At 41.7% G+C, this 15540-nt stretch overlaps 1 protein-coding gene across 1 annotated transcript; it reads right to left on the bottom strand.

The window, feature by feature from the left end:
- Nucleotides 1–2505: 2505 nt before the first annotated feature.
- On the bottom strand, nt 2506–14160 carry LOC103581507 (protein FAM45A-like; the record flags this gene model as incomplete). The annotated part of the gene is made up of 6 exons (XM_008563319.1): nt 2506–4324; nt 6231–6325; nt 8641–8748; nt 11232–11332; nt 12949–13060; nt 14012–14160. Coding segments are annotated over 6 exons (742 nt in total), but the record flags the coding sequence as incomplete, so codon positions are not given.
- Nucleotides 14161–15540: the final 1380 nt, after the last annotated feature.

Genomic DNA, 15540 nt, shown 5'->3' with positions numbered 1-15540 from the left:
TTCCATTAAAAAGTTCTTACTAAGTTAGGTTATGATTTTTGCTGTAGATTAGACATCATTGAAAAAGACGGACTGTGAAATGGTTGCTTTCAGAAATTGTTTTTTTCTTAATTTGGCTTCTAAAGCAATAAAAGTTATTAAAGTGAGTATTAAGAATTTAACTTTGTTTTTCAGATACAGTGCAGTAAGCTTGAAGAGGAAATCCAGTCTTCAACAGAAGAAACACAACTCTTCTATAACAGAGGGGTGTAGGGCGAGTTTTAGGTGAATTTGTCTGGTTGCAGCTTGAAAACCTTCCTGTCTGTTTAAGGAACTCTGCCACAGGCCTGCTGGAGACCCCAGAGGTGCCTGTGCTGACAAGATGACTTAAGATGCCACTTGCTGAGACGCTTGCAGGCTGGTTGTGTCTGGGCTTTCAAGGCTGGCTGGAGGAAGAGCCACAAGACACCCCCTGGGGCTGCTGAGGGGACAGCAATGAGAATGAGCCTGTTAAAGGAGACTGTGAAATTACTGATAACCTTCTCGAGTTCAGTATTTGAAGAAATAAAGGCAGAGGGCCCACTGCGGCCCGGACACAGGCAGTAGATTCGTAGCCCAGCTCAAGATAAGCGTGAACTTCTGTGGAGCCCAGCAAAGCCTCTAACCCCAAATCAGTCCTGTCCCCTACTTAGCTTATTGCCATCCCAGACAGCTACTTAAAATCTTTGCCACCCTCCTGCCAGCTCTGCTTTCTCCACTGGCAAATGACCCTGCTCCTCCACTGCGAAACGGAGGACAGCAATGGAAACTCCCTGGCTCCTCCTGGCACCAATTTGGCACCCCTCCTTCTGCCCACACCCATCCTGTCCTCTGTGCAAGGTCAGCTGTCCCTCAGGCTCTGGGCCCACCCTCTCTGTTATCCCAAGGCCTTGCTCTGTAGTCTCTGCCGTCCCCTCTGGCTCAGCGTCCCTCCCTGCTGGCTCCTTCCCAGTAGCATTTAAACTGTTTCAGTCACCTGCTTCATTAAAAAAGCACAAACTCTGTTCATAGCAGACTTCTTACAAGACTTGTGGGCCCTCATCTTCTCTGCCCCACCTTCCATTCAGCAGAGACCGCCTCACCCATGTGCTACCGGGACGCTCCCGTGTTATGCTGCTCTCCTGAGCAAGAGGCCCCCATCCAGCTGCCCAATGGTCTTTGCCATTTGGATGTCCCACAGATACCTCTAACTCAACCCATCCAACCTGAGATGGGCTTTCCCTCCCAACCTCAGCAAAAGGCACTGCCACTGACCCAGTTATGTAGAACAGGATCAGTGATGTCACCCCCACCCCATTCCACAGACCCGGCCCCACACAGTCTAGTCTAGAACTCCTGGCTGCTGCATCGCCCCAGCTCAGCCCAACAGCATCCCCTGCTGGTACTGCTCGGCTGCTGTCTGGCTCCCTGCAATCTTCTAAGCCACACCTGCTGAAAAGCCTTAAATGGCTTACAGGTGCGTCAGGACCAAGTCCAAGTTCCTTACTATGGAAGGCAGGAGCCTTTACCTTACTCATCTCGCCACTCCCATTCCTCACCGTGGACCAGCATCCAGTTCCTCATGTGGGCTGTGGTCACTCTTCTCTGGGCCTTCACACAGGCTGTTCCCTCTGCTCTGGGCTAACGCCTGCTTAGGCTTCAGGTCTGGCTTGGACATAATCGTTCCCCCCAGAGGGGGGTAATCCTTCCAGGATTCATGGTACTGAATTAGGTGTCCCTGCTATGTGCTCCCGTAGCATCCTGTGTTTCCCATATCGGGTCTAGTGCAAGGACCTGCTTGCTAATCCTGTTTCCCCAGCAGACTGTCTTACCCATGGGGTAGCCCCAGATACAACACAGGGTGTGAAAGAGTAGGTACCCAAACATTTGTGTACCAGGGGAACGTTTCCAGCACACCCTGCCCCAAATCAAGGAACATACCAGTGGATTCCAGCTTTCCCTAGGCCAGAATGATGGTTAGTTCCAAATTCGGTAAAAGGAGTCTCACAACATCCTAAAAGGACAATGAGTAAAAATTATCCACCAGATGGCTGAGGCTGGCCACAGCCTTAACACAAAGTTAAATGCAGAGAACAAGATGGGCAAAGGCTCCAGGTGGAGGTTTAGCTTCTAACTGATGATGGAGTAAGAAATGTGAAGGCACCTTCCAAGCAGAGGAAGCTGAAGTGAGAGGCAGCTCTAGCAAGCAGGGAATGGAGGAGGTAGGGCAGGACAGAAGGTGGGGCCGAGTTGTGGTGTGGGGTCGCTTTAATTTTATAAGTTTTTGGCAGCTGGCCAGTGCAGGGATCCAAACCTGTGACCTTGGGGTTAAAAGGCTGCACTCTAACCAGCTAAGCTAACCGGCCAGCCCTCAGCTTTAACTTTCACATAGGTCTTCTAATAATTCTCCAGTGCCTTCACCTTCAGTTGAAAAACAGGTTTTTTTCTTTTGCTTTGTTTGGAGTGAGAATTGGAGAAAGAAGGCACAAGTCTTCACCTACCAAAAACTTTGTTGAGTATCAAAATACTTCATTTTATTTCTACATCATAAATTTGTCATTTCCACGACTTTGATCATTAACTAATACAGACAGCCCCGACTTAAGATGGTTCAACTTTCCATATTTTGACTTTACAATGGTGTGGAAGTGACGTGTGTGCAGCAGGAGCCATCCTCCAAGCACCCACACAGCATCCTGCGTTTCACTTTCAGTCCAGTATTCAATAAGTTACACGAGACAGTCAACACTGTATTATAAAATAGGCTTTGTGCTAGATGATTTTGCCCAACCATAGGCTAAAGTAAGCGTTCTTAAACATTTTCACTGTCTAAGGTAGGCTGGGTGTACTAAATGCATTTTTGACTTGCAATATCTTGAACTTACAATGGGTTGATCAATAGGTAACCCCATCGTATATAGAGGAGCATCAGTACAGTCATACAAAAAAAGGGTGGGAGAAAAGATGTTAGTATGCATTTTCATAAAGTGCAGATTTAATTTTCAGTTGTTTGCCTCAGTGAACATCATTTCATTTCAGGTATTTTCCTGCCCCCACCTAGGGAGGGAGGAGAAAAAGGCTATTTTTTATTTTTTGTATAATAAATGTTAACACCAAAAAGAGAAAAAGATCGTATAAAGAAGTTTTTTTTGCAAGCATGTTTCCAGGTAGGATTTCTAAAATAACAAGTATATCTTAGACCTCTATGCTTGTTTGGCAATTATAAGGTCTCTAATTAGGAAAATGGTACAGAACAGAGAACAGTTACTTTGCTATGTGGCCAAATTACATTACTAAAGTTGTCTGAAGACATTCTCTGGCTTTGGTCCCTGCAAGAAGTTAATTCTCACAATTCCTTACCAATTATGATGTCACTGTTTCAGTCCTGCAGACATTTATGTTCAAAGTGGGCCCCTCATTTACCATGTAAGGACGAGCATCTTTTTCAAAAGAATATTGCTAGCAACAGGGTTAACTGAAGAGTACTAGTGGCTTAAGTTTGCCAGGTGCTTACTTCTGTAACAATATAAATATGGAGTATTAAAGTTGTCTACTCAAGTATAAAATCTAATCAAAATCTTCATAGTACAGGCAAAATGTTCAAAGGCCAAGAAAAAAATTTTTCTTTTACAAAAGAGTGCAACTGCAGGGTCTTTTGAATGATCTTCTAGACAGTTCTGCAGAAAACTTAAGTAGTTTGGCTCAGAAAGTAGATTTCCTCATAAGGAATTAAAGTTCTTCCTAGAAGAATACAAAGCAGAATTTCAGGCAGCTTTCTGAAAATAAACCATTAGTTTATAGCTACACAGGTGATAAATGGGAACATAATAATGAAGGCTTTAAGATTTGCTGTGATTTGCACAAGAACTTGACAGCTTTTTCTCTCTTACTCCAGGACATCAGGCTGTTTTACAATGTTACACGTAGTAGTGACAGCACTTTGTCCGACACTGACAGCGGGCAGGAAACTGATCTGCTAGAAGAAACTCAGAAGTGTTTTCATGTGTTTCAGGTCAAATCTCAATACTTTCAAATAAATCATTAAAAATAGAACATTTTCTCTGTTATTTTCAGTATTTTACATAGCTAATGGCTAATCAGAGGGAGAGGCGGGCTTTCTATCAGTCATCAGTGAGACATTCTGTCCTGGTCAGATTTTCAGCATCTGTTCGGCTGCTGCTAGATGGTAAAGGAAGTTTTCTGTTGCTGGTGGAAATCGTTTTTGCTTTAATGCCTCAAAATTGAGGACTCTCTTTTCTCCATCTTCTGAAACTTCTGAAAACGGTGCTAGCTTGGTGAAGATTTCTCTTGTTTTGAGGGCAATATCCTTTAACAGAACAGGAGAATATGTAATACGTTAGTATCCAAAAATTTGAAGTTATTTCCTAGAATTCTTCCTACCATTTTTTTAAAAGTTTATCAGACTAACTTTATTTATAAATTATGAAACATATGAATCATATGGTGACTCTAACTTTTTGAGGAACCTTGCTATTGTTCTCTGAACAAATCTCTTCCCCAAAGTCTTCTTTTGCTGGGATAAGTACCCAGCCCCTGCCACCAGGCTTTATTCCTCTTCAGTAACCGGCTTTCCTCTGAGCGGCTGAGGTCTCACGAGGGCTCGCATTAAACTCACGTCTTTCTTCTGGGTTGCTGACATCATGGCCTCATTCCGATGTTTCTGGGCCCCTGCAACATGCTGGGCACTTTGACTCTCCCTCCCCAAGGTGTCATACATTATATGGAGTCATCTCTGCCTCACTATTTGTCCATGAAAAACACAGTAATTCAAAATGCACATTTACATATTTCACTAACACTGCTAAGTGTTTTCACTCTAATGTTGATGGGGGCTGGGTGGGCATTGATGACCCACATGGTAGAAAAGCAGCATCTTCTGAGAGTCTCAGGGTGCGGGTCCTCAGGACAAGACCTGTCCACTCTTCCTGGGCACAGCTGGACGGGCCACTGGCACTGAACTGAAAGAAGAGTGCTGCTGGCGAGTCCCAGGCAGTCCCTGTGGCCCCTCTCCTTCGGTTCATGTCACCTCCTCAGAGAGCTGTCTTACCTCCTCCCAAATATTCTCTGCCTCCCCCCTTGTTTCTGTCACAGCATTTATCCTGGCCCACAAACATCTCGTTTATTATTATTTTTTTTTTAGAAGATGACCAGTAAGGGGATCTTAACCCTTGACTTGGTGTCAGCAGCACGCTCTCCCGAGTGAGCCACGGGCCAGCCCTATGTGTATTATTTTCTATTCATCTGCCCACTAGAGCACAGGCTCTGTGAGGGCGGGGGCTTGGCTCCCCACTGACCCCCACTGCCCAGGGCAGTGCCTGATGGAGAGCTGGTGCTCGGTGCGCGCCATCTGAGTCACTGAACAGATGAATGAAGAAATGCGCTGGGTTGGAACAGGTGAGTAGAGCCTGCTTATGAGAGGTGCCCCCTACGTGGCACAGGCACAGATAAGGGAGACAGTCCTTCCAGGCCCCTCGGGCCCAGGGTGTGAGACGGGGGTCTGGATGAGGCAAGGCTTGGGAGAGGATAGGCTGGAAGCGTATCCCTCCGGAGAGGAGCAAGGAGCTGGGCACAGGCCAAATGCAAAGAGCCAGGAGCCAGGATGTGAAGATACTGGGCAAGCTACAGGGCAGAGAAGGAGCACCGGCACCACGTGGAGAGGCACAGGAAATAAAAGAGAAGGTGCTGACTGGTCCACATGGAAACTCTGGTCAGCTTGATAGGTAGTCCCCACAGAGGAGGTGGCTCTGCAGGTGTGACGGCAGAGCTTGCTCAGCGGGACAGGAGTCTGACTGCATGATTTCCGCTGTCCTGGAGACAATACAGCAAAGCTACATTACAGTGGTCTATCTTGCTCCGTGCTCAGCAACTACCTTCTCTTTATGATTTATTCCTTCATGAACATTCTCCTGGGAGTAGCACTGGCTGGCCCAGAAAAGCATTCCAAACCACCTGGCAGTTACGGTTCTCACTATCAATGGTTGTCTTCAGCACCAGCCCCCATATACACCTGCCCTGGGCTGGGCCATGGCAGCCCACACCTGCCCATCCATCATCACCGTAGCCAACCCACCAACCCATGTCTGAGCACCTGCCTGCAGGCCCCTCCCATGCTACTGTACCCTGCTACCGTGCAGGTAAGGAGCAGATGTGCCGCACACCAGCCAGCAATGCTGTCGCAGGACCCCTAGCATGTCGGAAGACGAGGGAGTTACCTGTATAACCTGGCTGTCTGATTTCTCTGGATCTTCCGCAGACTGAACAATTAGATGACCAATTTCTTTGTGCAGTTTGCCCATTGTCATGGCCTCTGGTGAGATCAAGAATATGCTGTGTGAGTATTGAGAAGTTTACATAATAAAAAATAATCATGCCGTCTTTCCAAAAACTTGAAAGACCATACTGAGGGAATTTTCAAAATGCAGCTGACAATCACCCACATTTCCATTTTATCACTAAACACAAACATAATGACATGCTAGGAGGTAAAGCATAACACAATCATGATTTATATACCATGCCAAATTTCCCCTTCACATCCACCTGACACCAATTTTTATTATTCTTTGCAGATAAAACGTAATGAAAAACTCTGGTTACAAATAAGTTGTGACTTTATGCCAAGAACCTGACTTTCTTGTCCAGGACTTTACCGTTAAGCATTTAATTTTATCTTTCTGGTGGGAATGTTGTGAAAGAAGTGCTTCCTGACAGTTGTGCAGAAGCCACCTAAGCATTCAGTGTGTTCAGACCCTTAGAAATGAGCAAAGGAAACCACCTAAGTAACATTAATTACATACACTGCTACTGTCTGCATCAAAAAGATTAACAAATTTCTGGCTGTCACTGCAAGGGATAAACTCCATTCGAATGGTACTGGCTGGGATGAGCCCATTTTATACAGTCTGAACAGCAGTAGCAGCAGGGAGATGGCCATCCTTTCTGACCCTATGGCTTCAGCAGTTTAAGTGGCCCTGGCCACAGCCAGTTTTCTACCACATTGGCTTTTCAACAGGCAGTATCTACTAAAAACCTGATTCTGTACTTTGAATTTTTCACCATGAACACACATTATATTTGTAATTTTAGAATGAGTTAAGAGAAAACCAATTCTGGTTTTATTAATTTGAAGTTGCTAATAAAACCTCATATAATCAGAATCTTAACAAAAATTTCTAATTAGTCAGCATTTGGCTGCCCCCACTTTTAGGAGACAGGTAAGTGACAACACAAAAGCTATTATCAGTGATCCCATCTAAACCAGCACCTGAGTATCCCTGGGCACTTTTCCATGAAGCTGTAATTTAGGACAATTTATCATATCTAGAGATGACACTCGTGACACTAGAATACCCTTTCTCGATCATTACCTCCAAGACCACTTTCATTCCCTTTTGCTTACTGAGACATCCTTCAAAGATTTTCCATACAAAACGGAGTCATATTTAATCCTTGTGTAGTGATAAATGTCTACATACTCTTTGATATTTCTTCTTTCAAGAGCTGGAGACTTATTCCTCTTCCCTTAAGTGTGGACTGGATTTAGTGACTTGCTTCTAACAAGTATAGAGAAAGTAATACTGTGTGACTTCAGGAACAAAGTCATAAAAGGCTTTGGCCTTCTTCCCTTTCTCTTTTGGATCCCTTGCTCTTGGGAAAGCCAGCTTTCATGTTGTGAGAACACTCAAGCTGTCCAGTAGAGAGGTCCATGTGGCAAGGAACTAAGGCCTCCTGCCAAAAGCCATGTGTGTTAGCTTGGAAGTGGATCTCCAGCCCCAGCTGAGCTTTCAGATGACTGCAGCCCTGGCAATATCTTGATTGAAACCTCAAAAGAGACCCTGAACTAGAACCACCTACCTAAGTTACTCCTGATCCACTGAAACTGTGAGATAATAAATATTTATTTTATTTTATGACCGGTAAGGGGATCGCAACCCTTGGTATGGTGTGGTTCGCACCACGCTCAGCCAGTGAGCGCACTGGCCATCCCTACATAGGATCCAAACCCGTGGCTTCGGCACTAACAGCGCCGCACTCTCCTGAGTGAGTGACGGGGCTGGCCCAATATCTGTTGTTTTAAACCACTGAGTTCTAAAGTGATCTGTTATGTAGCAATAGACATACTTTGTTTAAGCAGAAAAGTGCGGAAAATTTGTTAACATACATGTGCAGCATAAGCACCCAGGATGTACTGCTAACATGTTTATGTCTTAAATAAATGTTGTGTTCCAGATACGGAAAAATCCCTCCAGCTTCAGCAGAGTGGGTTAAGCAAGCCTTCAAATACTGGTTTTAGAAAATCAACTGAAGGGCTGACCTGTGGCTCACTTGGGAGAGGGTGGTACTGATAGCACCAAGGCCACGGGTCCGGATCCCTATATAGGGATGGCCAGTTTGCTCACTTGGGAGAGCTTGGTGCTGACAACACCAAGTCAAGGGTTAAGATCACCTTACCAGTCATCTTTTTTAAAAAAAGAAAATCAACCTAAAAAATATGAGTACTTCAAAAAGTTCATGGAAAAATAGGATTAAAAGATAATACAAATCTTTCCATGAACTTTTTAAAGTACCCATGTACAGTTATTTGACTGATATCTTGTGCTAGTAACAGAACTGAGAACTAACCTTTTGCAAGTGGAGCAATAGTAATCTCACTCTCTGCCAGATTCACAAACACATCATAGAGGTCTGGTCTATTGCTCACTTCCAAGTCGACAAATCCGGCGATGTAACCTGCATTACAAAGATGAACAACACTACTGGAGTAGGAAGAAATATTGTGAACATATCAAAAGAGAATTGAGTCTAAAAGCTCATCAGCTGCTTTTCTTCACTGTTTTATTTGGGAACATCAGCCGTACCCTGTGGCATTTATGAAAACTACATTATTGTCAGTTGCCTGAAGAAATTCACACAACTCAAAATGTTCCAAAATTAGACTTCAATGTCAGGGAACAAGGCTGAAGCAAAGCATTTACTTTTTGGTCATGCTATTTGGGTTAAGAATGACAGACAAGGCAGAAGGTAGCAAGGATTCTCTTAACCAATGTTCCCTCTTCAGGTCTGTCTCCAGGAAATCAAAGCCACATGCCTATGTTCTCAGTGATAACATGGATCTGATACAATCAATAAATGCTAATCAGGGCAATTCAAGAATTAGCAGACCTCTGGAATTGGTGGTATTTAACAACAGCTCTCACTCATATATGAGACAATGTGATATACGACTGAATGATTCTGCTGATTACTGAAGAAAGGAGGAAACTAGTCAATAAATGTCTCAGGCCAAATAGTTATCTATATGGGGAAAAAAAAAAAAAAAGTTAAATCAGATTCCAAACTCACACACTACACAAACAGCAATTCCAGGTAGATTAAAGACTTAAATTGGCCAATGCATGGATTTTTTTTTTTTTTTTCCTTTTTGGCAGCTGGCCGGTACAGGGATTGAACTCTGGACCTTGGTGTTATCAGCACAATGCTCTAACCAGCTGAGCCAACCAGCCAGCTAAGACTTAAATTGGGAAGAAAAAACATTTAGGACTTTTACAAGAAAACGTAGGAGAATATCTTTCTATCCTTGGGACCAAAATAATTTGCTCAAACAAAATATAAAACACTAACATCATAAAAGTCTAATAAATCCTAACACATTAAAATTAAGAATTTCATTCATCAAAAACCATGAGGAGAATGAAAAATAAATCCACAAACTTGGAGATTTTTGAAGCAGGTATAACCAACAATAGATTCATATCCTGAATATATAAAGAACTTCTATGAATCAATTAAAATCTCAATGAAAAAAATGAGTAAAAGAAACAGTCATTTTCTAGAAGAGGAAACGCAAATGGCAAAAACAGAGAGAGATATGTTTAACCTCATTAGGAATCAGGAAAATGCAAATTAAAACCACAACTAAATATCATCGTACACCCACCAAGTTGGCAAACATTTTAACGTTTATTACTACCAAGTGCTGTTGGGGATGAGAAGCAATGGACCTCTCCTGTACTGAGGAGGGCAAATTGGTACAACCTAAGGAAAGCATTTGGCATTACCCAGCAACTTGAGCATCTGCATACCTTATAACTCAGAAATTCTATGCCCCATGTACAACCTAGAAAAAGTATCTAGGTTTGAAGTACTAACGATATTCTTTTTCATGAGTCTGGTGGGTCTGTTTTCCTTTTATTTTTAATAACTTACATAAATATACTTTGTTTTATATGTAAGAAATATTTTATAATTTAAAAACAACAATAAAAATAAATAAAAATAAAAAGCAATACAAAAGTCCTTATTATCTACCATCATCATCATTTTATGAAAAGGCCTTTTAACACCATAAAAGTATAAAGGTCATACCCTTAAATTAAAAAACAAAACAAAAAAAAAAAACCCAGAGATGATGAGTTAGCTCAGCTGGTTACAGCATGGTGATATAACACCAAAGTCAAGGGTTCAGATCCCTGTGCCATCCAGCCGCCAAAAAAAAAAAAAAAAAAAAACCACGAAAAAATAAAACAAAACTGTGTTACTACGAAGTCACAATTCCTGTAGATGTAATAATTTATTATTAAATTATTCCCAGGTTCTCATTATTAATAATTACTATTGAAGTATAATAATATCATTTAAAAATAATTATAACTTTCTTTTGGGAAAAAATATGGAAAGGCTCAAAATAAAGTCTAAATACTCAAAATCAAATCACAGACAGGGAAACTTTAAAGATTAGAACTTTACAAGTTAAAAATAAGTTGCGTTTTGGTAATGGTTGCACAACACTATGGATGTACTTAATGCCTCTCAACTGTACACTTAAAAATGGTTAAGACGGGCCGGCCTGTGGCTCACTCGGGAGAGTGCGGCGCTGGGAGCACAGCGACGCTCCCGCCCCGGGTTCGGATCCTATATAGGAATGGCTGGTGCGCTCACTGGCTGAGCGCGGTGCGGGCAACACCACACCAAGGGTTGCGATCCCTTTACCGGTCACGAAAAAGACAAAAAAAAAAAAAAAAGGGTTAAGATGGTAAGTTTTATGTTATATGAATTTTACCACTATTTTTTTAAAAGGAGAAAAAATTGATAGCATTTGCCAAAGAAATAATAAATGACCAGTATTCCCCTTAGGAATACACATTAAAAATAAAACCAAAACAAAAAACCCTCCTTAAAGCAAAATATTTCATTCCCAGGATCCTCCTGCCTACCCGTGCACATCTGCAGGGCTTCCAGTTCATCGGCATCGAGGTGCACATAAGAATGAAGGATGGTCCAGTCCTGTCGATGCCACACGAGAGCGGGCAGAGTCCTGGGGAATCAAGGCAAGAAGTCAAATTGTAGCTGGCCCACACCTAAAAGACTCAGCCTGTCCCTCCTCTTCCTGAGGAGGAAATTAAGAAGCTAGAGCCATAACAGCTAATCAGGGACAGAGGTGAGACCAAGCCCCAAACATGCTAACAGACACCTTCAGGCTTCAAGTTAAAGCAATTCAGTGTTTTACACTCTACTTTTTTGGGTCGGATAAGCTACAGAAAGCTCAAGGTGAAGTTTCAAAAGATCTCCAGGGTGGCAAGGAGTGATACTTCTAAAGTCTTCCTCCAAACATCCCAGTGTGCAGACTGCCACGGAGAGAGAGTCCAAGGTAATATCCAAAGTGGCCCCGGTAAGCAGGAAATTTTCAGGAAGCCTCCATCTACGTTTAGAGTTCCAGCCAAACTTGCAGACCACGCTGTGTCTGTTTTCACACAACATAGGTTTCCTTAGAAAAAACTTGTGGTAAAACAACTACTGCAGGAAGATGTGCTGACTTTATCTGTGGCTCTGTGCACCCCCTGGTAAATATCCCCAGAAGCTAGGGACACTCCAGTTTAAGAAGCATGAATGTAGGTGGAAAAATAAGGGGGTAGAAAAATATAGTTTTGGAGCCAGAGAGCAGAGGAAAAATTCTGGCCCTCTCATTTAAGATTTGAGGCAGTCACGATCATAACAATAATCATTTCTAAAGTATGAACAAGCCACATGCTAAGCATTTTACATAAATTATTTCTAGTGCTAAAAATGAACTTATGAAGTATGTATTATGATCCTCATTTTACAGATAAAGAAACTGAGGCTCAGAAACATTCAATATCTTTTATGTGGCCACAAAGCTAATAAGTTGCTGTCCCAGGATTTTAACTCAGATCTTTCAGACTATGAAACCTTTCTTCTTTTCATGATCTTACCACTTAGCCTCTGCAAGCCTCAATTTTCTCGTTCATAAAATGGGGTAATAATACTTCCTTGCAGGGTTCTTGTCATAAGTAAATTTAATAATTTAAGGTGTCTTATATTATGCCTGGCATATAATAAAACCAGCACAAATGCTAATTCCCTTGCTTTTAAAAAAGAAGCTAAGAACAAGTTAGATTTAGTAAAATTAAATTCTAAAAGATCTGTATTTATTATAAAAATAGGAGAGTCTTTGGTAACACTGAACAGAAGGTATAGCTCATCTAAAATCGGGGTCAGCAAACTATGGCCCATAGGCCATAGGCCAGCTGCCTATCTTTGTAAATAAAGTTTTATTGATTACAGCCATTCTCATTCATTTACATACATGTTATCTATGGCTGCTTTTGTGCTACCCAGGCAGCTGACTAGTTAAGACAGAGATTGCATGGCTCGCAAGCCTAAAATATAAACTGTCTGGCAAGGAAAAGTTTGCTAATTCCCTGCTCTAAAATATTCATTTTTCTAATGTTAAGAATCTGTCCAAATTCAGTGACTTTGAACCACTAGATCTAAACTGAAACATTAGACAAAATGGTATTTCAACCCCAGAGTAACGCATGCCATGTATACAGAACAGAGCACATGGTAATATCTAGTGCCCCAAACTGTCTGCCAACAAAGTTCACAGGTTTTAATAATTAGAGATGATACCTGGTAAACTCCTGGACAGCTTCTATTTTGGGATGATAGACAACAATTCTCTTCTTTAGCATGAGTGCGGTGTGTAAGATAACAGTTTCCATTCCAAACTGAGATACAATGTCTTTAAAAAAAAAAAAAAAAGAAATTAAAATGTTACTACATTAAATATTATATAAGGAAATAAATTTTTATCAGAAAGAGTTGTCATACATACACAAAATTATGTTCAATATAAAGAATAAATTTAGGCAAATGTTGCAAACATGAAAGCACCTTATTTGGCAGATGAGTATATCTACCCGATGACTGCTCATCGGCTGTGCTACAGCTGCCTGCAGCTACCCCCAAGGGGCTCCACACAGGAGGCACAGATGAAGCCAGACTCACAAGAAAGTAGAATAAATGATATGAAGGGGAACCAACATCTTTCTGTATCATGAAAACAGCCTGATTTTTAAGAAAAAGTCCATTAACCACTCCCGCCCCTGTCATTACTTAAGCCCTTTTTATCTAGTTGGATGAACACCTGACACCTCAACAAGGATGCTTAGAAGCCACATAGGACAATGGGATCAAGAGCAAAGACAGGCACAAGGGGAGGATGTGAATGGGGGCAGCTTCACCTTCAGAGTTCCCCTCTCCTCCTGCTTGAGGACCCTGAAGTCTGTGGCTGAGCCCTGGGCTATCTATGCCATTTTGGATTTTCCAGCTAGGAGTTAAATAAGGGACTCTGGGTCAGGACTTGAGCTCCTGAAGAAGAGGTAACTGCTAAGATACAAGGAGAGAAAAACTGTGGAAGTCAATGGAGACCTCGAGCCTGGACATTCAGCTTACTAGTGAGATAACATTTCTATAATAACAGCCTAATATGGAAAGGAACACCACAAAAATCTATTTTCCATTGATTCTAACCAATAAGGAAACATAGGAGTTGAAGTACCCTCCTGTGTAGGAGACAAATACTATGTAGATGAAAATAATGTATGGAAAGATGGAACAATGAAATCTAATGAGAGATTGTCCTTGGCTTGAAGATTTTCTTGTTGGGATGGTTTTTTTTTTTTTCTTTTACCTTTAATGGAGCCTGCAAGATATGCCTTTCGGGCATCAAAGTCCTTGCTAAGAAAAGAGCCATTTTCTTCACTCTGGCATACCCCCTTTGTGAGAACAGCAATATAACTCTCCATCATTTTAACTGGACTCCCATGTTTCAGGTATATTCTGTAAGAAAGGACAAAAAGCAACCGTGCTTTTATTTGGCATGAATCACATGCAGAAAGGCACCAAGGCTAGGCATGGGTACTTTCTAAAGAATCTAAAGACAACTTACTAATTCACTTCTGAATGCCTGAATCTTTTCATGACATGAACAATTTCCCAAATTTAATTCAAAAACATATTTAAAAAAAAAAAAAAGCACTTAAGAGACCTTCAGCAATTCTTTGATGTCAGCTCTCTCCTTACATCTTGGGAAGCCTGGTATAGTCACTAAGGAGAATAAACCAGGGACTCTCCGAGGCCATATTATTCCCAAGAACATTGTATACTTATCTCTTTTTTATGTCCTACATTCATAACTGGTGTTCTTAGTCATACAACTCTGTTTTATTACTGGAATTTCCTTTGACAAGAAAAGGGTTTTATGCGTTGTTCACAAAGAAAGCAGTAATTAGTTGTAGAACCCATACTTATTATCAGAGTTCCCATAGGTGTCTGTATTTAGATAATTAAGAAACCAAACTCTTTAAGTTTCTGGTGACAAATGAGCATTAGAGACATTCATCAGGTTAAAACTTCCAGAAAATGCTGACAGGAAACTGGCTGCCTTTATAGCTCACATGTGGAGTCAGTCTCTTCCCCTTGAAATCTCTTCCTGTGAGTAACTAAAACTAAATTTTGCTTGAGAAACATGACTGGGTCTATTTGGGCCTTTCAGCAGCTGATGAGATAGAAAATCGGGGGAAAAAAAAAAACCTGATGTTTAAGATAGATCACATGAAAATTATATTTATTGTAGATTGAGTGAAAAAAGCAAGTGTTTTAACTGCTTACTAAATTTTGTCAATCATCAGTGGTTTTTATTATTTCAATCCACAAGTTGAGAAAAAAGGTGGAGAACAATAAATATGGTAAATTCTCATATATGTAAAATACATTCAAACCTATGAACTCATATATGTGCTTACACAGGGAAAACACATCTCTGGTAGGATATCAAGAAAGACGTCAGAGGAGTTGTGTGGGGTGGGGGTCAGGAGGCAGAACTGGAGGCTGGGGAACAGGCCGAGGAGGGACTTAGTTTTCACTCTATACACTTCTGTATTGTTCGCATTTTTTATGTGTTTTACCACCACCAACAACAAAATTAAAACACCATTAACATAAAAGAGAAACAACATATAGTAATGGAGAAGAGAAACATTGGAAGGTTGGAGGGATAAGATGACTTCCTATGTGACAGCCCTGGGCCATGAGAGATGGAACAGAGGGAGGAATGCCCCAAAACCAATCCACAGGAAAACCATGCAGTGCGACCAGAGAGGACCTTGTTTAGACAGACACCGCAGGCTGCCACACATGGCTTGGACAGCTGATTCCAAG

Source organism: Galeopterus variegatus, unplaced genomic scaffold (assembly GCF_000696425.1).
Source record: "Galeopterus variegatus unplaced genomic scaffold, G_variegatus-3.0.2 Scaffold13204, whole genome shotgun sequence".
NCBI classification, from domain to species: domain Eukaryota; kingdom Metazoa; phylum Chordata; class Mammalia; order Dermoptera; family Cynocephalidae; genus Galeopterus; species Galeopterus variegatus.
The sequence above is the reverse complement of the archived record's forward strand: the minus strand, read 5'-3'. Positions and strand labels throughout refer to the sequence as shown.